Here is a 23,875-nt window from a genome sequence, read left to right on the forward strand (position 1 = left end):
ATTCCTAAATGTGTAGTTTGCCTTGGTGCTCTATAAACAGTGGCATTCGGCAGGACCACCTGGAACAACTGAAAACTTTGTTTAGGAAATTAAAATCAGCTGATTTGGTGATGAACCTTCCCAAAAGTTAGTCTGCAAAGAAGTAAGTAACATACCCAGGGTATATATTAAAGCAAGGGAAAGTGTGGCCAGGATGCGCATAAACACAAGCATTAGTGGGGTTCCCTGTCCCTAAAACCAAATATGAAGTCAGGAGATTTTGGGCAGATATTTGGTTATTATTACAAGTTTGTAACAAATTGGAGCACTGCAGCTAGTTCACTGATGGATTAGCTCCAAAGGAATGTCAAAATATCACAGTTGGGGGTGTGCCAGGCATCATCCAAGAAGTTGAAAGCCATTTGATCAATGAAGAAGTGTTGGTTGAGGGAGGGTCTTATAGACACATTTAAATTTACGAAGGGAGTAGATAAGGTAGAAGCAGAGAGTTTATTTCTACTGATAGGTGAAACTTGAACAAGGGGCCATAGACTCAAAATTAAGAAGAGCAGGTATAGGACTGAGGTCAGGAGGAACTTCTTCACCCAAAGGGTTGTGAATCTGTGCAATTCCCTGCCCAGTGAAGTGGTTGAAGCTACCTCGCTGAATGTGTTTAAGGCAAAGATACATTTTTGAACAGTAAAGGAATTAACGATTCTTGGTGAGCAGGTAGGTAAGTGGAGCTGAGTCCACGAAAAGATGAGCAATGATCTTATTGAATGGTGGAGTAGGCTCAAGGGGCCAGATGGCCTACTCCTGCTTCTGGTTCTCACATCAACATCAAGTTGGCAATTGGCACTAGTGAGTTAGGAATGCATACAGTCCTGCTACAAGAAGATGAGCCAAGCACAGAGACGGCAGTAAAATACTTGTTGTAAAAGCTAAATTGACACCAAAAGAGATACTCTGCAAAAGGCAATGATCTTGTGATTAAAACTCTTTTGAGTATTTTGACCGTTGCGATTACAGAGAGATTGGCATGTACTTATTACAAGGAAAGAACATAAAATGCCAGGCTAATTTGATGGAGTTTCCTGGGACAGCTCTGTCTTTTAATTGCTCATATTATGGGTGAATAAAGAATGCAAGCTCATCTGAATAGTGGAAGTAATGAGAGGACATCTGAGATAATTATTTGTTGTATGTAATGAGTGAATGAGGTGTGAATATGTTGTAATTTTAAAAAAAATTGTTTAATCCACACTTTACAATGAAACACATTGAAGTGGCATTTGGGCAAATCTAAAGATTTTAATTAACAACATGTAACTGTTTCATTTTGACCTGACATGCCCAGTATAGAGCTATAATTGTTGGCATGAATTTAACATCTGGACCTATTGACAAGTGCCAGATGATTCAGATTCCTGTTATTTCCGATAAAGCATTTCAATTCATGGTAATTGCCTACACTCAAGTGGATCAGATTCGGGTGGCTTTTGTCAATAGGTCCAGATGTTGAATTGCTGTAATTTGGAGGCTAAAAATGATGGTTCTGTGATGGATGTGTCTGGTCAGGGTACAATTTGTTGTCATTAAAGTGATTATGAATCTGGATCCTTAGATTTGACCAAACGTGTGAGAAGCTGAAGAAACAGCAGGAAGTTGTATTCTCCAGCGCTTTTCTGCCTTGCTCTGAGATCTACCCATGTGTTTTTCTCTTCGCAAATGGGGCCTGATCTGCTGAGTTTCTCCAGCGCTTTTCTGCCTTGCTCTGAGATCTCCAGCATCCACAGTACTTTGCTTTGAATCAGGGAAGGGAGGCAGTCAGCAGAAGCAGGAAACCCTTCTCTATCCTCTGTGCTTCCTGAGTGCAGGCATCCAGCAGATAGATCAGCAGGTCCCCGCTCTCACATGAAGCACTATCCAGGAGAGGACCAGTAATACCAAAGGAACAGGAGATTGTTGGCTGTCAGAAGCAGAGCTATAGATTGTTCTCTTCAAGGAGTTTAATGTAAAATCTATAATCTGTGACACATTGTGCTGACAGGCTCAAGATCTGGCAGAGAAGCTGCTAAGACAGAATTTTTAAAACCGATTCCATCAGCTAAAAAAACTTTGAGATCTCAAGTAGAATTGTACAAATAAATACAAGCAAGGAACAAGAGTGGACCATTCGGCCCTTCAAACCTCCTCTGCTATACAGTAAGATTATGCCTGATCTGATTTTAACTTCATTCTATATTCCTGCACAGCCCCTTTCATCTCCTCGCTCATCAAGTATCTATCTACGTCTGCTTTAAAAAATATTTAAAGATTCTCTATCGCTTCAGTTTGAGGAAGGGAATTCCAAAATCGCATGCCTGTCTGAGAGAAAAAAAATGTTTCATGATCTCTGTTTTTAATGGGCATCTCCTTATTTTTAAACGATGATCCCTAGTTCTCTCAAGAGGCAACATGTTTTCCATGTCCACCTGGTAAAGTCCCCTCAGGATCTTACTTTTCAGTTAAGTCACCCCTGACTTTTCTAAACTCCAGAGGAGCCTGGCTGAGCCTGTCCAGCATTTCCTCGAAAGGCAATCCACTCATTCCACAGATTAATCTAATGAACCTTCTGTGAAATGCTTCCAACACATTAACATCCTTCATCACAAACTACAAGAACCTTGGCCAAGCTAAGACATACTGTCGCTGAAGGTGAAACATTTTCAGGAGTGTAAAAATCCCCATGGCACCGAGCTTCCTCAGTCTGTCTACATTTCAGGTTGTTCAATTATTTTTGGTTTATCTTTACATTTCTGTGACTTTGCTGCATCTGTTAACATGTGGAGGTCATTCAGGACTGGGAGCCAATCACTTGAGAAGAACAACTCAATCAGATGAAGCAGAATGAATCTGCTGACATTAAAATAAATTTCAATATGATTAAGTTAATTTAAAATGTGTCACAGAATGTATGTGAGTGAAAGAGCAAGGTACAAGGCTTAAAAATTAGACTTTTCTCCAAGAACATTAGACAGGATATTGTTGAGTGGCACGGTGGCTCAGTGGTTAGCACTGCAGCCTCACAGCGCCAGGGACCTGGGTTCGATTCCAGCCTCGGGTGACTGTCTGTGTGGAGTTTGCACATTCTTCGCGTGTCTGCCTGGGATTCATCCGTGTGCTCCAGTTTCCTCCCACAGTCCGAAGATGTGCAGGTTTAAATGGATCAGCAATGTTAAATTGCCCATGGTGTGCAGGCTAGGTGGGTTAGCCATTGGAAATGCAGGGATAAGATGGGATGTTCTTCAGTGGGTCGCTGTGTACTCAATACGCTGAATGGCCTGCTCCTGGACTACAGTGATTCTACATTGGGCTGGATTTTGCTGAGATCATCAGAGATGATGCCAATCAACATTCCTGACCTTCCCACAGATGGTCATTTAAGGACGATCGGCAAACCAGTGAAGTTGGAAACTGAGATAATGCGAACTGCAGATGCCTGGAGAATCCAAGATAATAAAGTGTGAAGCTGGATGAACACAGCAGGCCAAGCAGCATCTCAGGAGCACTAAAACTGACGTTTCAGGCCTAGACCCTTCTTCAGAGAGGGTCTCTCTGATGAAGGGTCTAGGCCCGAAACGTCAGTTTTTGTGCTCCTGAGATGCTGCTTGGCCTGCTGTGTTCATCCAGCTTCACACTTTATTAAGTTGGAAACTGAAATGGACAGCCCACTGCAGTACGCAGGTGGCAGTCTCACAGAGAGAGATGTGGGCACTGTTGTGCCAGGTAGGACACCAGAAGGGTGTCCCCGAATGAAAATAACTCTCTGCAGGATTGTAGAAGGATCTCACATGTGGCATTGCGGTAGTGCCCCTATCCCTGGACAAGAAAACCCAGGTTCAGGTGCCACTTGCTCTAGAGCTGTGTAACAACGTCTCTATTGGTCACAGCAGCCAGGCCATGAATGTGGCCAACACATCACAGCAGGTCCAAGCCAGGATGATAGGCAGGACGTGTCATAGCCCCTCACTGGCTTGTAGCTGGGAATTTGCTCCAGTCCCATTGGTACCCAAGTCAGCAGCAGGAAGATTCCAAAGGCAGAAATACTATCTTCTCATTGGCTGATGATGAGTTTCTGTGAAACTGATCAGGTTGTGGTTTAATTGTTTGTAGGTGGGAGTAAGTCAGGTTATAAAAACTTGAAACAACTGCGAGTGCTGCAAATTAGGAACAAAAACAGAAATTGCTGGTAAAGCTCAGCAGGTCTGGCAGCGGCTGTGCAGAAAAATCAGAGTTAATGTTTTGGGTCTGGTGACCCTTCCTCAGAACTGAAGGTGGCTGGGAAAATGTTGGTTCATATGCAGAAGATAGGCTGGGGGCAGGGGGTAAGGAGTAAATGATAGGGTAGAACCCAAAAAGAGAGAAGAGCAGTTGGATAGACAAAGGATACAAAAATATTTTTTCTCTCAGATGGCCATGCGATTTTGGAATTCCCTTCCGCAAATGGAAGAGATAGAGAATCTTTAAATATTTTTTAAAGCAGACGTAGATAGATACTTGATGAGCGAGGAGATGAAAGGGGTTGTGCAGGAATATAGAATGAAGTTAAAGTCAGATCAGCCATAATCTTACTTTATAGCAGAGGAGGATTGAAGGGCCGAATGGTCCACTCTTGTTCCTTGCTTGTATTTATTTGTACAATTCTACTTGAGATCTCAAAGTTTTTTTTAGCTGATGGAATCGGTTTTAAAAATTCTGTCTTAGCAGTTTCTCTGCCAGATCTTGAGCCTGTCAGCACAATGTGTCACAGATTATAGATTTTACATTAAATTCCTTGAAGAGAACATTCTATAGCTCTGCTTCTGACAGCCAACAATCTCCTGTTCCTTTGGTATTACTGGTCCTCTCCTGGATAGTGCTTCATGTGAGAGCGGGGACCTGCTGATCTATCTGCTGGATGCCTGCCCTCAGGAAGCACAGAGGATAGAGAAGGGTTTCCTGCTTCTGCTGACTGCCTCCCTTCCCTGATTCAAAGCAAAGTACTGTGGATGCTGGAGATCTCAGAGCAAGGCAGAAAAGCGCTGGAGAAACTCAGCAGATCATGCCCCATTTGCGAAGAGAAAAACACATGGGTAGCATTTCAAGTCAGAATGCACTCAAAACCTTAACTCTCCCCAGATGCCACCAGACATGCTGAGTTTCTCCAAGACTTTCCGTTCGATTCCCTTCTCTGATTACTGCATAATCAGAACTGTATGTCAAATTACAGTCTGTTCAAACATTTTTAATTACAATGAGCATTGTTGATTTATCATTGCAGAGTTTTGGAATTGGAATATATTTCCGTGCAATTACATGTTAATGCTTCCTTAATTAGCACTAGGATGATTTTATGTAAATTCAGGATCAGACAAATTCTGGTGTTTGACTGGTCCTTATTCCTAATTATAAATCTAATATAAATGGTACCCTTCACTACTTTGTGATGTGATAAGTGACATTTCCCTTGCGTTCCTCAAATGCTGAGATATGTCTAAAAGTTGATGAGCAGGAGGCTAATTCAAAATGTTCTAGCGAGTTTTAAGAAGATTTGTAGCTCAGGTTGAGGTTTTGGATGTGAGTTTGCTCGCTGAGCTGGAAGGTTAGTTTTCAGACGTTTCGTCACCATTCTAGGTAACATCATCAGTGAGCCTCCGACGAAGCGCTGGTGTTATGTCCCACTTTCTATTTATCTGGTTAGGTTTCCTTGGGTTGGTGATGTCATTTCCTGCGTTGGTGATGTCATTTCCTGTTCTTTTTCTCAGGGGATGGTAGATTGGCTCCAAATCAATATGTTTGTTGATGGAGTTCCAGTTGGAATGCCATGCTTCTAGGAATTCTCATGCGTGTCTCTGTTTGGCTTGTCCTAGGATGGATGTGTTGTCCCAATCAAAGTGTTGTCCTTCCTCATCTGTTTGTAAGGATACTAGTGATAGTGGGTCATGTCGTTTTGTGGCTAGCTGATGTTCATGTATCCTAGCCACCAGGATACATGAACATCAGCTAGCCACAAAGAGACATGACCCACTATCACTTGTATCCTTACATACAGATGTAGAAGGACACCACTTTGATTGGGACAACACATCCATCCTAGGACAAGCCAAACAGAGACACGCACGAGAATTCCTAGAAGCATGGCATTCCAACTGGAACTCCATCAACAAACACATTGATTTGGGCCTCATCTACCATCCTCTGAGAAATGACATCAACACAGGAAATGACACCACCAACCCAAGGAAACCTAAACAGATAAATAGAAAGCGGGACATAACACCAGCGCTTCATCGGAGGCTCACTGATGATGTTACCTAGAATGGTGACAAAACGTCTGAAAACTAACCTTCCAGCTCAGCGAGCAAACTCACATTCAAAATGTTCTAACACGCAAGGCTATGGGCCTAGTGATGGAAAGTAAGACTAGTGTAAGTTTAATGTAGCTTTAGTGGTAAGACTTGAGGGGCTGTTCTGTACTGTATGATTCTATGATTCTATGAGAGAAAAGAAAATAGGGTTATGGTGACAAACAAAGGCGCAAATGAAAAGGTGATAATGGGAACTGCAGATGCTGGAGAATCCAAGATAACAAAGTGTGGAGCTGGATGAACACAGCAGGCCAAGCAGCATCTCAGGAGCACAAAAGTGGGTCTCTGATGAAGGGTCTAGGCCCGAAACGTCAGCTTTTGTGCTCCTGAGATGCTGCTTGGCCTGCTGTGTTCATCCAGCTCCACACTTTGTTATCGCAAATGAAGAGGGAAGGTTTTTGAAATAATTCCACAAAGGCCAGTATCCCATCACCAAGTCCCCCTTTATTTACACATGGGGAGTCCTTGACACTGATGCTGCTCCCTCAAAGCCAGCTTTCAGAGTGAGCAGCACATTGACATTCCTATTTATGTCTGTCAGCCAGGGCTCCCTGATTAGGCCAAATTTACAGTCCCAATCAGGGAGCTCATAATAAGAAAAATGTTTAGTCTTGAAAGGGTGCAGAAAAGATTTACCAGGATATTGCAGGGATTGGAGGGTTTGAGCTACAGGGAGAGGCCGGAGAGGCTGAGGTTATTTTCCCTGGAGCGTCAGAGGCTGAGGGGTGGCCTTATAGAGGTTCATAACATCATGTGGGATATGGATAGGGTGAATAGACAAGGTCTTTTCACCCCCAGGGTATGGGAGTCCAAAATGACGGCATATGTTTAAGGTGAGAGGGGGAATGATTTAAGTACCCAAAGGGCAACTTTTTCACGCAGTGTGTGGTGCGTGTATGGAATGAGCTGCCAGAGGAAGTGGTGGAGGCCGGTACAATTACAGCATTTAAAAGGCATCTGGATGAGTATGTGAGTAGGAAGGGTCTAGAGGGATATGGGCCAAATGCTGGCAAATGGGACCAGGTCAGATTGGGATGTTGGTTGGTGCAGACTATTTGCACTGAAGGGTCTGTTTCTATGCTGATGACTCTAAGACTCACATTCTATGAGGTCCACTTGACTGACATTGTTACAATCACTACAGTTTTGTAAGTATTTAGAGTAGAATCCGCACAGTTTGGAAACAGGTCATTTAGCCCAACAAGTCCACACCAACTCACCAAAGAGCATCCCACCGAGACCCCTCACTCCTACCCTATCCCTGTATCCCTGCATGCATTCCCACGGCTAACCCACCTAGCCTACGCATCCCTGAACACCAGGGGCAATTTAGCACAGTCAATCCACCCTAACCTGCACATCTTGGGACCACAGCACCCAGAGAAAACCCACGCAGGCACGTGGAGAATGTGCAAACTCCACACAGACAGTCGCCCGAGGGTGGGATCGAACCCGGGTCCCTGGAGCTGCCCGGCAACAGTGCTAACCACTGAGCTGCCATGATAAAGAGAATTAATCAGACGCTCCTCAAGTAAATAAAATTAGGAGTTGAATATCTGAGATAACATTCCTGATCGTCTGCCATTTCTTTCTTGAAAGAGCTAACAAAAGGAAACTGTGTTAAACATGATTTTGGGAGGGGACACACCAACGGGCAGCTCAAAGGAGTGGCACAGGTTAACAGAAGGAGGCAGAGAGAGCATTGGTAAAATCTGTGCCAACTCAGGCACAACCTGCCAGCATCGCAATTGGATTTCCTTCATACCAAGAGCTGAAATAAGGCTGTGCACTCTTTTAGTACATGTCCTCTACCAACCAGATCACCTCCCTTAACTCTCATACCCCTCCCATTTCCACAACTAGGTGTCAAGGGAACTTACTTTTGCCAATTTCTGCAAATACTCAAGTATTTTAGCCAAAACTCACTCCACACAACGCACACAGCCTTCCACAAATTCTGCTCTCGGACAGTGCTTGACCTAAAGGACAAAGTGACATCTTGGCCATTCACGATGACAAGTAGGCACTCTGTTTGGCTGAAAATAGGTCTTCTCACTTCTTCGAGAAACAGACTAAATACCTCCAAGAGAAGGCTGTGATGCGAAAATCCCAGCCTGCAAAGACGACACACTACCCATCATTGGCAGACCGACTGCGGGAGATGGCATGGGAAGGTGGCACCTGGGGTATGGTAAAAATTGGAAAGGCTGCCAACACCAAAGTCCCCTCCCACCTCGGTTACACACTGTTTCAGCCTCTTCCACCAGGCAGTAGATACAGAGGCTTGAACACCCACACCAGCAGGTTCAAAAGTGACTTCTTCCTGGCTGTTATTAGATCACTGAATGGACTCTAATTTCAAATAATGTTGGTCTTGCTTTGTGCACCTCCTGTGCAGTGTAACCTGTATGTTTCACTCTATCGAAGCAACCTATGATCAGTATGTCCTTGCTTACTATGATCTGCCTGCACTGCTCACAAACAAAGCTTTTCACTGTACTCATGTACATGTCATAAAAAATCAAATCAAATCAATGGTCACCGGTCTCTGTGCTTTCTTCAAATACAGCAATGCTCTTACACGCACCCGTCCATAACTCCCTGAAAACTGGCACGTAGGTTCAGCAAATAATTAAGTAGTCAATGGAATGCTATTCTTTCTTACATGAAGAATTGAGTGTAAATGCAAGGATGATATGCTTCAGTTACCAGATCACCTGTGAGACCACATTCTAAAACTGTGTGCTGTCTCGGTCTCCTTATTTAAGGAAGGACATAAATGTTCTGAAAGTGGTTCAGAGGCGGATTGATACCTGGAATGAGCAGACTGTCTTATGGGGAGAGGTTGGGCCAATTGAGGTTGTTTTCTCTGGAGTTGGGAACAGTGAAGCTGACTTGATTGATGTCTATAAGATCCTGAATGATTTGACAAGGTGGATCTCCTTCCACAACACTTTCCAAACCTGCTATTCTAACAGCCAGAGGACTAGGGCAGCAAATGGTTGGGAAGACCGCTACTTCCGCGCCAGGCAATGTAACTCCCTGACTGAACACCAGGGGCTCAGATTTGTGTTGAGTCATGAGAGCTTTGCAGGGCCCTGATTTGCAAGCCCCACATTGATTTCCAGCAAGCCCCACGCTTTACCGGCAGTAGAAGGAGCTGACACGTGAGCTACATGAGTGTGAAACACCAATCTACTGTGCCATTTCAAATTAGCATCTGTCTCCTTTGTCACTAATCCAGAAGCTGTCTGGAAGAACGGATTACCCTGATAACCAATGGAGTTTAGAAGAATATGAGGTAATCTTATTGAAAGATCCTGAGGTGATTGGGCAGGGTGGGGACCATGAGGATGTTTCAACATGAGGGAGAGATGATATCAAAGGGACCCAGTTTAAGAATGAGAGGCCGTCCTTGTGAAGCAGAGAGAAGGAAAATTTGTTTCTCTAAGAGAGTTATTAAGAGTGTGAAATTTTCTTCCCCATAAGGTGGTTGCAGAATGGTCTTTAAATTTATTCAAGGCTGAGATTTTTGATGGACCAGGGAGTCAAGGGTTATGTGACGGTCAGAAAAGACGTATAGCTGAGACCACAACTAGATCAGCCATGAGATAGGAACTGCAGACGCTGGAGTCAGAGTCGATGCAGAGTGCAGCTGGAGGAACGCAGCAGGCCAGGCAGCATCAGAGGAGCAGGGTGTTTCGGGTTTACCCCCTTCATCAGGATTGACGTCATCTCTCCTGTTCTTCTATTGCTGCCTGACCTGCTGTGTTCCTCCAGCTCCACACTGTCAACATGATCAACCATGATCCTACTGAATGGTGAAACAGACTCAAAGGGCCAAATGGCCTCCTCCTGCCCCTAAAACAATCAACTGATTAAATAATGGACTACCCCTTAAAGGGGAACTGCAACAAAAGGAACAAAACTTTAAAGTAAACTTGCCTAAATAAATTAAAATAACATTTTGGGAGGTGCTGGTGAGCTTCAGATCCTGTGGTGCCCCATAGTTATTTTTTTCCCATTTATTCATTCACGAGATGAGGCCATCACTGGCCAGGCAGCATTTATTGCCCGTCCCTAATTGCCCAGAGGGCAGTTAAGAGTCAATCACGTTGCTGTGGGTCTGGAGTCACATGTAGGCCAGACCAGGTAAGGATGGCATCTTCCCTCCCTAGAGGACATCAGAGCCAGATGGGATTTTCTGACAATTGGCAATGGATTCACGGTCATCATTAGATTCTTAATTCCAGATATTTTTATTGGATTGAAATTCCACCATCCACCGTGGTGGGATTCAAACCTGTGTCCCCAGAACACTACCTGCGGTCTCTGGATTAATGGTCTAGTGATAGTAGCACCAGACCATTACCTCCCCATCGTGGAAGAGAGTCTCTCTGTACGTATAAAAGTAATGACCCAATGATTCACCCTGGCTGTGATAACAAAGTGTGGGGCTGGATGGCACAGCAGGCCAAGCAGCATCTTAGGAGCACAAAAGCAGACGTTTCAGGTGTAGACCCTTCATCGGAAAAGGATGAAGGGTCTAGGCCCGAAACGTCAGCTTTTGTGCTCCTGAGATGCTGCTTGGCCTGTTGTGTTCATCCAGCTCCACACTTTGTTATCTCGGATTATCCAGCATCTGCAGTTCCCATTATCTCTGCTTCCATTCACCCTGACTGTACCCACTTAACAAAGTGTGGAGCTGGATGAACACAATAGGCCAAGTAGCATCTCAGGAGCACAAAAGCTGATGTTTCGGGCTCCGCACTTTGTTATCTCGGATTCTGTAGCATCTGCAGTTCCTATTATCTCCGTACCCACTTAACCTTGTTTTCTGCACTTATCATGAATCTGTCTTGTCGCCTAAACAATTTACTGTATCCTTTCAGCACTGCAATTAAAAGGGACAAATCCAAACTAGCTGCCAGCCCACCGACAGCTGCTATTGCAAGCTGTGTAGCAGGGAGTTTAACTTGAGTGCTAATAGATTAATTGATTGGGCAGAATTGTTACAATAGCAGGCAAATGTGAAGTCGCCCACTTTGGGCTTTAAGAGGACAGAGTAGGATAATTCCTTCAATAGGCCACTTTTTAAAAAAGATCTTTTGTGACTGCCCCAAACCTCTCTTGAAATGGAATAAAATCCTAACCGTACGACAAAATCTCTAAACGCAATTCTGTCATGAGACAGCAGCTAAATGCAGGCTGGATACTACGCTACAGGGAGAAAGGTGTCAGCATCTTTTGTTAGCTCACTGGATAATAGAAATCAAAGAATTATGACAGCAGGAGTTCTCTCTCACAGCTAATAGCCTGAGAGAGTCTGCTGGATGTTCTCTCAACACTGCCATTTATGATCACAATTGAGCAGTGTTTAATATAGAATGCAGTGTAAAGTATGAAAGTAGATGAGGAAGATATCAGTACGGTAAAGGAAAAACATTGCTAATTGGAATATATTGGTACATGAATTTTTGAAAGTCAAATCTCGAAATGGACTTTAATCCCAACTTGAAATACAACAACAACAACAGTGTAAGGTGTCACATTAATTATGCCGAGCACTGTTAACATTGAGCCTCACGGCAGATGGTATCAAGGATATAGCAGGCCCATTAGTGGGGATCGGCTGCGGCACATATTAGAGGCACCCAGTTGGGTTGTTAGCACAAGATGTGGGCAGAGAGTCAACATCGACAGAATGGCTCAACATCATTACATATTGCCACTGAGCATCTACTCAAATCAAGTCAGAGCCTGTTTCTCATAAAGTGAACAAATTCTCTTTGTGGATTTTGTCTCTGTATCTAATCTGTCTGGGTATCATCAGGCTGTTCTGCATTGCACTTGGAACTTGGATGACATGAAGTTTCTTCCTGCATCTGATTTGAATTTCTTTACTTCCACTGAAGCATGCAACAAAGAAAAGCTCCTTTTCCAAATGAAGTATACTTTTCTTTATTCGCTTACAGAACACAAAATCATGATGGTCACAGACAAGGTAAATGGGCTTTTCCTCAGGGTGGGGAGTTCAAAACTGGGGGCGTGTTTTGAGGAGAGAGATTTAAAAAGGATATGAGGGCTAACTTTTTTTCACACAGAGAGTGGCTTGTGAGTGGAATGACCTGCCAGAGAAAGTGTTGGGTGCAGGTTCAGTTACACCATGTAAAAGGCATTTGGATAAATACTTGAATGGGAAGGGTTTGGAAGGATATGGGCAAAATGCAGGCAGATGGGACCAGTTTAGTTTGGGAACAGGGTCAGCATGGGCTGGTTGGACCGAAGGAGGAGCAAATTACCACAAATGCTGGAATCTGTACTAATGGGCCAAAGGGTCAAGCATATGGACGTACATGGAATAGTGTAGGTTAGATGGGCTTCAGATTGGTATGACAGGTCGGCACAACATCGAGGGCCGAAGGGCCTGTACTGTGTTGTAATGTTCTATGTTCTATGTTCTATGTCTGTTTCCATGCTGTATGACCTTATGACTCTATGAATACAGCACAGGAACAGGCCCTTCGGCCCACCATGTCTGTACTGATGGAAATTATTTATTGGATGTTTGCTTGTTGTGTGTGAACACTTAGATTTAAGGTAAATGCTAGTTCTTTCAACAAATTACTTTGAAAAAAAACATTAAAAAAATTTGTTTATAGGTTTATATACTGTGGGTCGACCCGGCTCTGAAGATTGACAGCTGCTGTGGTCATTTACATTGACATCTGTCTACCTGACCGTTTCCAGTATTTTGTCACTTCAGCAACAAAACAAGAGCAATATGTGAGGGACATTTAGACAAACCTCATGAGCACTCAGGGAGTAGAGGGACACAGACCATGTGCAGACTGATGGGATTAGAGTCAGACTGTCATAAAGTCAGAGAGGATGGCAATAGACCATTTGGCCCAGCTAGTCCATGCCGACCATGCTCCCAAACCAAACCAGTCCCACCTGCCTGCACTTGGCCCATATCCCTCGAAACCTTTCCTATTCATGTACCTGTTCAAAAATGTCTTTTCAATGTTCTAACTGGATCTGATTCCACCACTTCCTCTGGCAGTTCATTCCACACACGAACCACCCTCTGTGTGAAAAAGTTTGCTCTTTGGCCCCCTTTTAAATCTTTCTTCTCTCACATTAAAACAATGCCCCCTACTTTTGATCACCCTGACTCTTTGCTTAGAATAGCATCATGGTCAGCACAGGCATGATGGGCTGAATAGCCTGTTTATTGTGCCATACTGTTCTACACTCCTGTGTTCTACCAACCAATTCCACTTGCCCAAAATGTCCATCATCTGTCTTTGAGAGTTAAGCAAGGTCTGGGGGCAGGGGACAACATGTAACTTTTGTGGGGTCACCATATAGCCTCAGACTGGTTGCTGAAGCACTGCAGGTTCGCATCAAACTCAATGCTTTTCAATTGACAGAGCTGAGAAAACGCCTACTCCTGCCCCACCGAACTCATCTCCACCTGTCTCAACTCCATTCTCTCCCCCTTGGTCCAGGAACTCCCCACCTACGACCGTGACACCACCCACACCCTCCACCTCCTCCAGAACTTCCAATTTCCTGGTCCCCAACACCTCATTTTCACCATGGACGTCCAGTCCCTATACACCTGCATTCCCCATGCAGTTGGCCTAAAGGGCCTGCGCTTCTTCTTGTCCCGCAGGCCCCACCAGTCCCCTTCCACCGAAACCCTCATCTGCCTAGCTGAACTCGAGCTCACCCTCAACAACTTCTCTTTCGATTCCTTCCACTTCCTACAGATAGAAGGGGTGGCCATGGGCACTCGCATGGGCCCAAGCTATGCCTGCCTCTTTGTAGATTACGTGAAACAGTCCCTCTTCTGCACCTACACTGGCCCCAAACCCCACCTCTTCCTCCGTTACATTGATGACTGTATCGGCGCCGCCTCGCGCTCCCCAGAGGAGCTCAAACAGTTCATCCACTTCACCAACACCTTCCACCCCAACCTTAAGTTCACCTGGGCTATCTCTAACACCTCCCTCACCTCCCTGGACCTCCCTGTCTCCATCTCGGGCAACCAGCTAGAAACCAATATCCATTTCAAGCCCACCAACTACCACAGCTACCTGGAATACACGTCCTCCCACCCACCTTCCTGCAAAAATTCCATCCCCTATTTCTAATTCCTTCGCCTCTGCCACATCTGCTCCCAGGATCAGGCATTCCACTCCTGCCATCCCAGACGTCCACGTTCTTCAAGGACTACAACATCTCCCCCCCATCAGTAGTCAAAAACGCTCTCGACCGTGTCTCCCGCATTTCCCCCAACACATCCCTCACACCCCGCCCCCGCTATGACCGCCCTAAGAGGATCCCCCTCGTTCTCACACACCACCCCACCAACCTCCAGATACAAGGCATCATCCTCCGACACTTCCGCAATCTACAATCCGACCCCACCAAAAAAGACAATTTTCCCTCCGCACCCTTGTCTGCCTTCCGGAGGGACCACTCTCTCCGGGACTCCCTTGTCTGCTCCACACTGCCCTCCAACCCCATCACACCCGGCACCTTCCCCTGCAACCGCAGGAAGTGCTACACCTGCCCCCACACCTCCTCCCTCACCCCCATCCCAGGCCCCAAGATGACTTTCCATATTAAGCAGATGCTCACCTGCACATCTGCCAATGTGGTATACTGCATCCGCTGTACCCGTTGTGGCTTCCTCTACATTGGGGAAACCGAGCGGAGGCTTGGGGACCGCTTTGCAGAACACCTCCGCTCGGTTCACAATAAACAACTGCACCTCCCAGTCGCGAACCATTTCAACTCCCCCTCCCATTTCTCAGACGACATGTCCATCCTGAGCCTCCTGCAGTGCCGCAATGATGCCACCCGAAGGTTGCAGGAACAGCAACCCATATTCCGCTTGGGAACCCTGCAGCCCAATGGTATCAATGTGGACTTCACAAGCTTCAAAATCTCCCCTCCCCCCACCGCATCCCAAAACCAGCCCAGCTCATCCCCGGCCCCCCCAACCTGTCCTTTCTCCCACCTTGCCCCTCCTCCCACCTCAAGCCGCACCTCCATTTCCTCCCTACTAACCTCATCCCTCCCCCGTGACCTGTCCGTCCTCCTTGGACTGACCTATCCCCTCCCTAACTCCCCACCTACACTCACTTTTATTGGCTCCATCCCCCCGTCTTTGACCCGTCTCTCTCGTCTCCACCTATCTTCTCCTCTATCCATCTTCTATCCACCTCCCCCTCTCTCCCTATTTATTTCAGAATCCCCTTCCCCTCCCTATTTTCTAAAGAAGGGTCTAGGCCCGAAACAACAGCCTCCCTGCTCCTCTCTGATGCTGCTTGGCCTGCTGTGTTCATCCAGCTCTACACCTTGTTATCTCAGATTCTCCAGCATCGGCAGTTCCTATTATCCCTTCCCAAAATAGCTCTGTCTACCTTCACACACAAAGGTGACTTTAATAGAAGTATCTTGCAGCTACTTTAATGGAAATCCTGGCTTTATTCAGTTTGATTAGGAAAGTTTATAAGTTTGTTGGAGTTTAGGAAAATTAACCATCCTCAATGAATTTTCATGTACTATTTACGAACGTTTTGTACATGTCTTCTAATAGATTTCAGTGAAATCCCTCACATTTCCCTCCTGGTTGGAAAATCTCTCAGACATTTCCTGTGTTCAAAGAAGGTAAATGCAGATTCTTCATGGACCCTCAATTTGTTTTGTGCATTTCCAAGGTGTGACTCTGTGGAAGCTGTGAAGTGATGGATACAAACACTCAATACTTACCTTCAGGACATGCACAGCTATAGCCAGTGGCTCTGCTCATGCAGGTAGCACCATGTTCACAGGGCTGTGAGATACAGTGATCGATCTGAGACTCGCACAATTCTCCTGTGTAACCTGGTAACACACAAAACATCCAGCAAATGTCACTCTCCCTCATACTTATGGCAAAACAATTCAGAAGGTAGTCATATGAGTTATCACTCGGCACTTGATGTGCAGAAGGTAGTTCTGCATAAGGTGCTTCTGCAGCTTTTATAGAGTGAGTACCTTCTGACTTCAGAGATGGATTAGCTTACACAGGCTCTTGCAATGTCCTGGCCAACTCTGTCCCTCTTTCTTTGTATGGTACGGTGGCTCAGTGGTTAGCACCGCAGCCTCATAGCACCAGGGACCCGGGTTCAATTCCACCCTCAGGGAGCTGTCGGTGTGGAGTTTGCACGTTCTTCCCGTGTCTGCGTGGGTTTCCTTCCACAGCGCAAAGATGTGCAGGCTAGGGTGGATTGGCTATGATAAATTGCCCCATTGTGTTCAGGGATGGGTGGGCTAGCCATGGGAAATGCAGGGTTATGGGGATAGTAAAAGAGGATGAATCTGGTTAGGATGTTCTTCAGAGGTCCGGTAGGGACATGATGGGCTGAATGGCACTGTAGGGATTCTATGAACGAAATAGATTATCTGCTTATGTAACTTGCACTTATTTGATACAGTCAATAGTACAAGCTTATCAGCGAGATTAACCACTGAGACTTTCATTATCTATTTTCAAATAGTTTAAGTCAATGTTTTCTGGCAGATACTGAGCCTATGCTGATTCTGATGCCAAAAGCCTTTCTCAGTGCTTGAAGATACACCCAGCTGCTTGAACAACATCTTTCTATTGTTGGCTTTCACTTCAAGTCAATCCCACAGCTGTGTGTTTCATTTGTGCGGGAATCGATGAGCTGTGATGCCGAGAATTTCTGCAGAGAGTCTCTCATCGGTTGTAACATTGGCAGATACCCAGAGGAAACAGCACCTGTCTGGGACGCTGATCTTTCAGCAAGAATGCAAATCAAATGCTGCTCCCTTCCACACCACTTCTTGCTCAAAAAGTCGCTGTCCATTTGCCTTTGGTTCGGTAAATCCAGGCAATAAATTCTACTCGGAAGATTGATCGGAGAAGTTGGGCCTGTTCTCCTTTGGGAGAAGAAGGCCGACAGATCTGATCGAGGTTTTCAAAGCCAGGAGTGGGGCCCTGACATAGCCCATAGGGAGGGGCTGCTCTTGCTCATAAAACGAGATATCAAAGATACAGACATAAATTTAAGGGGAGGATGATGACCCAGTGGCATTACCGCTGGGCTGTTAAACTGGAGACCCCGGTAACGTCCTGGGAACCCGGGTTTGAATCCTCCCATAGCAGATGGTGGAACCTGGACACGATTAAAAATGTGGAATTATGGGTCCAATGATGACCACAAATCCACTATTGGGAAAAACCAACCTGGCTCCCAAACATCCTTTAGGGAAGGAAACTGCCATCCTTGCGTGGCGTCCATGTGACTCCAGACCCACAGCAATGTGGCTGACTCCTAACTGCCCTCTGGGCAATTAGGGATGGGCAATAAATGCTGTCAGTAATTCCCTCATCTCATGAATAAATAAAATAGTGACGTGCAAAAGATGCGAGGGTGATGTAGGGGAGAATTCTTTTCACACACAACAGGTAGTTAGGGTGTGGAATGCACTGCCTGGAAATGTGGGAGAGGCAGGTTCGATTATTTGGATGGAAACAGTGTGAAGGGATATGGAGTAAGGGAAGGGGATTGGCACTGGGTTCAGAACCAGGGCAGGCACGATGAGCCAAATGGCCCGCTGCGCTGTTCATCTGGGGACCCAGGTCATGTCCAATGAAATAACACAACACTGAGACATACAAAAGCAGGTGCCCGGATTGGATTCTTCACTTGTGGTGAGATAATTATTCACGTCTTGAGGAGGTGCAGTTTTTTTGCAGCTAGTTTCACTGTATGTCAGTATTTGATCCTGACCTCAACTTCCAATCACATCCTCACATCACCAAATGCCCCACTCTCCACTCACGGCACCGCTCTGCTACTGCCTCAGCTGAATCTGCTTCTGAAACATTTCTCTGTCCCTTTGTTACATCCAAGCTTGCTTCCCAATTTCAACGTCTTCCTTGCTCACCATCGTCCCTCCTGCATCCTTGATAAACATGAATCTCAGTCAGAACTGCTGTCTGTTTCCTGATATGCACTAACTTGCCCTCATTTGTAACAGAGGGCTGACATTAGTGCCTGATGACACCTTGAGTTAACAATTCTCTTTCTGACTTTCAAAAACATCCTCGACCCACCTCCTTAACTCTACAAGCTCCTCAAGCCCCAAAACTGTCTAAGATTCCTGTTCCACTCCAATTCCAGCCTTTGGTTTCCAAAATTTCACCTTTAGTGGGAATGCCTTCAGCTACCTGGTTGGGTGAGTGGACAAATCAATGGCAGATGCAGTGATAATGGGAACTGCAGATGCTGGAGAATCCAAGATAATAAAATGTGAGGCTGGATGAACACAGCAGGCCCAGCAGCATCTCAGGAGCACAAAAGCTGACGTTTCGGGCCTAGGCCCGAAACGTCAGCTTTTGTGCTCCTGAGATGCTGCTGGGCCTGCTGTGTTCATCCAGCCTCACATTTTATTATCAACGGCAGATGCAGTATAGTTTGGATAATTGTGAGGTTAATCACTTTGGAAGCAAAACAAGCAGGCAGGTTACTACCTGAAGGGCTATAAATTGGGAGAGGGGAATGCGCAGTGGGACCTGGGCGTCCTTGTGCACTGGCCACTGATGGTAATCATGTGGGTGCAGCAGGCAGTAAAGAAAGCAAATGGTATGCTGTTCTTCATTGCGATAGGTCTTGAGAACAGGAGCAGGGATCTGTTGTTGCAGTTGTACAGGGCCTTGGTGACGCTACACCTAGAATATTGTGCGCAGTTTTGGTCTCCTTTTCTGAGGAAGGACGCTGTTGCTCTTGAGGGAGTGCAGCGAAGGTTTACCAGGCTGATTTCGGGGATGGTAGGGCTGAATTATGAGGAGAGATTGACTAGTTTGGGATTGTTTTCACTAGAGTTCAGACAAATGATGGGGGAATCTCATAGAGGCTTATAAAATTCTAACAGGACTGGACAGGGTGGATGCAGGGAGGGGTTCCCGATGGTGGCTGTGTCCAGAACCAGGGGTCATAGTCCGAGATTTTGGGGTTGACCATTTAGGACGGAGATGAGGAGACATTTCTTCACCCAAAGAGTGGTGAGCCTGGGGAATTCATTACCACAGGAAGTAGTTGATGCCTAAACATTGAATGTATTCAAGAGGGATCTAGATATAGTTCTTGGGGCAAATGGGATCAAAGGTTATGGGGAGAAAGCAGGATTGGGCTATTGAGTTGGGTGATCAGCCATGATCTTGATGATGGGGGAGCAGGTTTGAAGGGCCAAATGGCCTCCTCCTGCTTCTGTGTTCTACGTTTCCATGTTTCTATGAAGTTTTGGAAATTCTCCACCTTGACTGCCCTGCCTCTTGACCTTTCTGTTGTCCGTCATGATGCCTCTGAAAGAGAAGAGATGCTTTTTCACTCAATTTTTGGCTCATAGCTTGTTAGGCTTTTCTTTACAAGAATGAGATAAATTGAAGCCCAGGATCGGGATCCAACACAAAGGAGTGACATCACAGGTCAACCGTAAGTTCATTGTTTGGTGATAGCTACTAATTTGATTATCTAATTGGATTGAAGGTAAGTAGGGCAAGTATTTACAGGCTACAAAGCAAAAGATCAGTATGAAAATTTTAAAAATCAAATTAAGAACTAAGTAATTAAAATAGAGATGCTAGGCCAGACGATGTGTTGTAACTGAATGATGTGAGAGCTGGTGGACCCCTTTTGTGGTTCAGAATGACCACATCTGTAGCAAGTATTGGTTGCTTAAGGAATTCTGGCTCAGAGTTGATGAGCTGGAATCTAAGCTTTGAACATTGCAATACACCAGGGAGGTGGAGAATTACCTGGATGTGATGCTTCAGGAGGCAGTCACATCCCTTAGATGAACTGCCTCAATTTCAGTCAGTGGTCAGGGACAGAACAGTGCGTCTATCAGTGAGGCAGGTAGAGGAATCCAGTAGGTAGTGCTGAAGAAGCCTCAGCCCTTGAGCTTGTATGGCAGGTTTGAGGTTCTGGCTGCCTGTGTGGATGATATAGGGGGTTGTAGGGATTATGAGCACGTGAGACCTTCCAGAGGTCAGGGAGCAAAGAGAAATCTAGCTGTAATTGGCAATAGTATAGATGGGGGAATAGACACTGTTCTGTGGCCAGGATCGAGAGTCCCGAAGGCTTTTTTATCTCCCTGCTGCCCGAGTTCAGGGTATCCCATCTAGGCTGCAGAGGAACTTCATGTGGGATATATACGCCAGCAGCATTCCAGGACTTCTAGAGACACAGTGGCAGAGGTAAGTGTTCTGAGGAAGGGCCACCAGACCCAAAACACTAACTCTGATTTTTTTCTTCACAGATGCTGCCAGACCTGCTGAGCTTTTCCAGCAGCTTCTGTTTTTGTTCCTGATTTACAGCATCCATAGTTCTTTCAGATTGTACTTAAGAGCCTATGGTGTTAGGGGCAAGGTACTGGCATGGAGAGAGGATTGGCTGACTGGCAGAATGCAGAGCATGGGGGTAAAGGGGTCTTTGTCAGGATGGCATTCTACAGCGGTCAGTGTTGGGACCATAACTATTAACATTATACATTAATGACCTGGACAAAGGAACTGAGGACATTGCTGCTATATGACACAAAGCCAGGTGGAGGGGCAGGTCGTGTTGAGGAAGCAGGGAGGCTGCACAAGGACTTGGACAGGCTAGGAGAGGGGGCAAAGAAGTGGCAAATGGAATGCAATGTGGGAAAGTGTAAAGTTGTGCACTTTGTTAGGAAGAATAAAGGTGCAGACTGTTTTCTATATAATGAAAGGCTTCAGAAATTTGAAGCAGAAGGGCACTTGGGAGTATTGGTTCAAGACTCTCTTAAACTTAACATGCAGGTTCAGTTGGTAGTTAGGAAGGCAAATGCAGTGTTAGCATTCATTTCATGGCGGCTAGAATACAAGATGAAGGATGTACTGCTGAGGCTGTATAAGGTGCTGGTCAGACTGCATTTGGAACATTGTGCAGTTCTGGGCCCTGTATCTAAGGAAGGATTTGTTGGCATTGGAGAGGGTTCAGAGGAGGTGTACAAGAATGATCCAGTAGATGAACAGTGTGTCATATGAGGAGTGGTTGAGTACTCTGTGTCTGTACTCGATGGAGTTTAGAAGGATGAGGAGGACTCTCATTGAAGCTTATAAGATTATTAAGGCGTATGACAGGGTAAATGCTAAGAGGATGGAAAGTCTATGGAAGTGCTTGTCACATAGAGCTGTGTACATTTAGGGCTGAGACAGATTGCTGATCAGTTGGGGTATGCAGAGTTATGGGGAAGGGGCTGGAAAGTGGGCATGAGGAATGTTGGATCAGCCAGGATCCTGTTGAAGAGAGGAGCAGGCTTGAGGGGCTGAATGGCCCACTCCTGTTCCTATTTTCTGATGGTCTCCTTATTGTCTTAAACTGTATACAACACAGTCAGACATTAAATCCTGGACATGGCAGGCACAGGTTAATGTAATATTGTTTGGAAATCATAGGAAAAAAATTGTAAGTCCAATTTAGATTGTTAACAATAGCTGAAAGGGTTTCAGTGTGAAACTATCAGAGTAATCCTGCAGTGTTAACTAAAGATGTGAAAACTGAGCAAGTAAAAAAAAACTGGCACATATACACGTCAGGACACAAACCATGGCAACAGAACAGATATAGAAAGGTCATACTCATAAAATAAAATAATCTCCTCAGCTCAGCAAGCACGATTCATATCTAATATCTAACAGGAACACAGGTACATTCCCTCACTGCCAGACTACTTAACCAAGGAGCAATTATACAACCATAAAATGTAGGAGCATAATGAGAGCATTCAACTCATCGAGTCTGCTCCACCATTTGACCAGGGCTGATGTTTGTCAACCCCATTGTTATAAATAATAAAAATAAACCCTAAGTTGGTCTTCATAATGCACATTAACCCATTACTCTCCTATTTTAAAAGATCATTGGACATACAAGATTGCATCTGAGATGACAGCTGTCCCACCCCACCTCAAACTGTGGACAGTACTGATCATTGTACTTTTTGTTTCATTGTTTGATTTCCAGGAACAATACGTCTCAGCTTGGTCATGGGCCTTGCCGTTTATGAGGAGGGTTCTTAATGTGTTCGAAGCGGTTCACAGGACGTTTGCTAGACTAATCCCTGGAATGAGCAGATTGCCTAATGAGAAAAAACCAGATAAACTGGGCCTATATCCTCTGGGGTTTAGGACACTCAGAGGTGACCTAACTGAAACATAGAAGATCCTGAGGGGATATACAGGAGCGGCGATCCCTCTAAGCTGCAGCCTCTCAGATATTCCACCCACAGTGAGCAGTCTTGGCACACCCTTGCGGCACTGGCATCTGGTAGGCACTGCTGTGTATGTTCCCCAGAGGCTCGTGCACCCAGCAGGAAAATTAGAAAGAATGCTGCGCAGGAATGTGGAGGGAGATTCAAATCCAATCAGCCACCATCTATTGAATACAAAGAACAAAGAACAAAGAAACCTACAGCATAGGAACAGGCCCTTCGGCCCTCCAAGCCTGCGCCGATCAAAATCCTCTGTCTAACCTGTCATCTATTTTCTAATGGTCGGTATCCATTTGCTCCCTGCCCATCCATGTACCTGTCCAAATATATCTTATAAGACGCTAACGTGTCTGTGTCTACCACTTCCGCTGGCAATGCATTCCAGGCACCCACCACCCTCTGTGTAAAGGACTTACCACGCATATCTCCCTTAAACTTTCCTCCTCTCACTTTGAACTCATGACCCCTAGTAATTGAGTCCCCCACTCTGGGAAAAAGCTTCTTGCTATCCACCCTATCTATACCCCTCATGATTTTGTTGACCTCAATCAGGTCGCCCCTCAATCTCCTTCTTTCTAATGAAAATAATCCTAATCTACTCAACCTCTCTTCATAGCTAACACCCTCCATACCAGGCAACATCCTGGTGACCCTCCTCTGCACCCTCTCCAAAGCATCCACATCCTTTTTTGTAATGTGGCGACCAGAACTGTGCACAATACTCCAAATGAGGCCGAACCAAAGTCCTATCCAAATGCAACATGACCTGCCAACTCTTGTGCTCAATACCCCGTCCAATGAAGGAAAGCATGCCATATGCCTTTTTGACCACCCTATTGACCTGCGTCGTCACCTTCAGGGAACAATGGACCTCACACCCAGATCTCCCTCTACATCAATTTTCCCCAGGACTTTTCCATTTACTGTATAGTTCGCCCTTGAATTTGATCGTCCAAAATGCATCACCACCAATGGTGGAGCAGGATTGAAGGGCTGAATGGCCTACTCTTGTTCCTTGTTCAAATGTACAAACTTCCAGCTACCATAAGCCCCTGATATTGCTTGACCTGATGATATTCACAGTCTCCTATGGTTTACATGGAGAGATATTGATAGGTTAAGTAAACAGGCAATAAGTTAGCAAATGTGGGAAAATGTGAAATTGTTCATTGTGGAAGGGA

At 45.4% G+C, this 23,875-nt stretch overlaps 1 protein-coding gene across 3 annotated transcripts in view; it reads right to left on the minus strand.

The window, feature by feature from the left end:
- Nucleotides 1–23,875, minus strand: part of dner (delta/notch-like EGF repeat containing) — a 282,574-nt gene that overhangs the window by 40,549 nt on the left and 218,150 nt on the right. For 2 of the 3 annotated variants that reach the window (XM_059651233.1, XM_059651235.1), the window contains exon 7: nucleotides 16,158–16,271. The exons of the other annotated variant lie outside the window; for it this stretch is intronic. In XM_059651233.1, coding sequence (XP_059507216.1) covers nucleotides 16,158–16,271 — 114 coding nt within the window. The remainder of the gene's footprint in view (nucleotides 1–16,157; nucleotides 16,272–23,875) is intronic. 3 annotated transcript variants of the gene reach the window in all.

This window comes from Stegostoma tigrinum, chromosome 14 (assembly GCF_030684315.1).
Source record: "Stegostoma tigrinum isolate sSteTig4 chromosome 14, sSteTig4.hap1, whole genome shotgun sequence".
Taxonomy (NCBI): domain Eukaryota; kingdom Metazoa; phylum Chordata; class Chondrichthyes; order Orectolobiformes; family Stegostomatidae; genus Stegostoma; species Stegostoma tigrinum.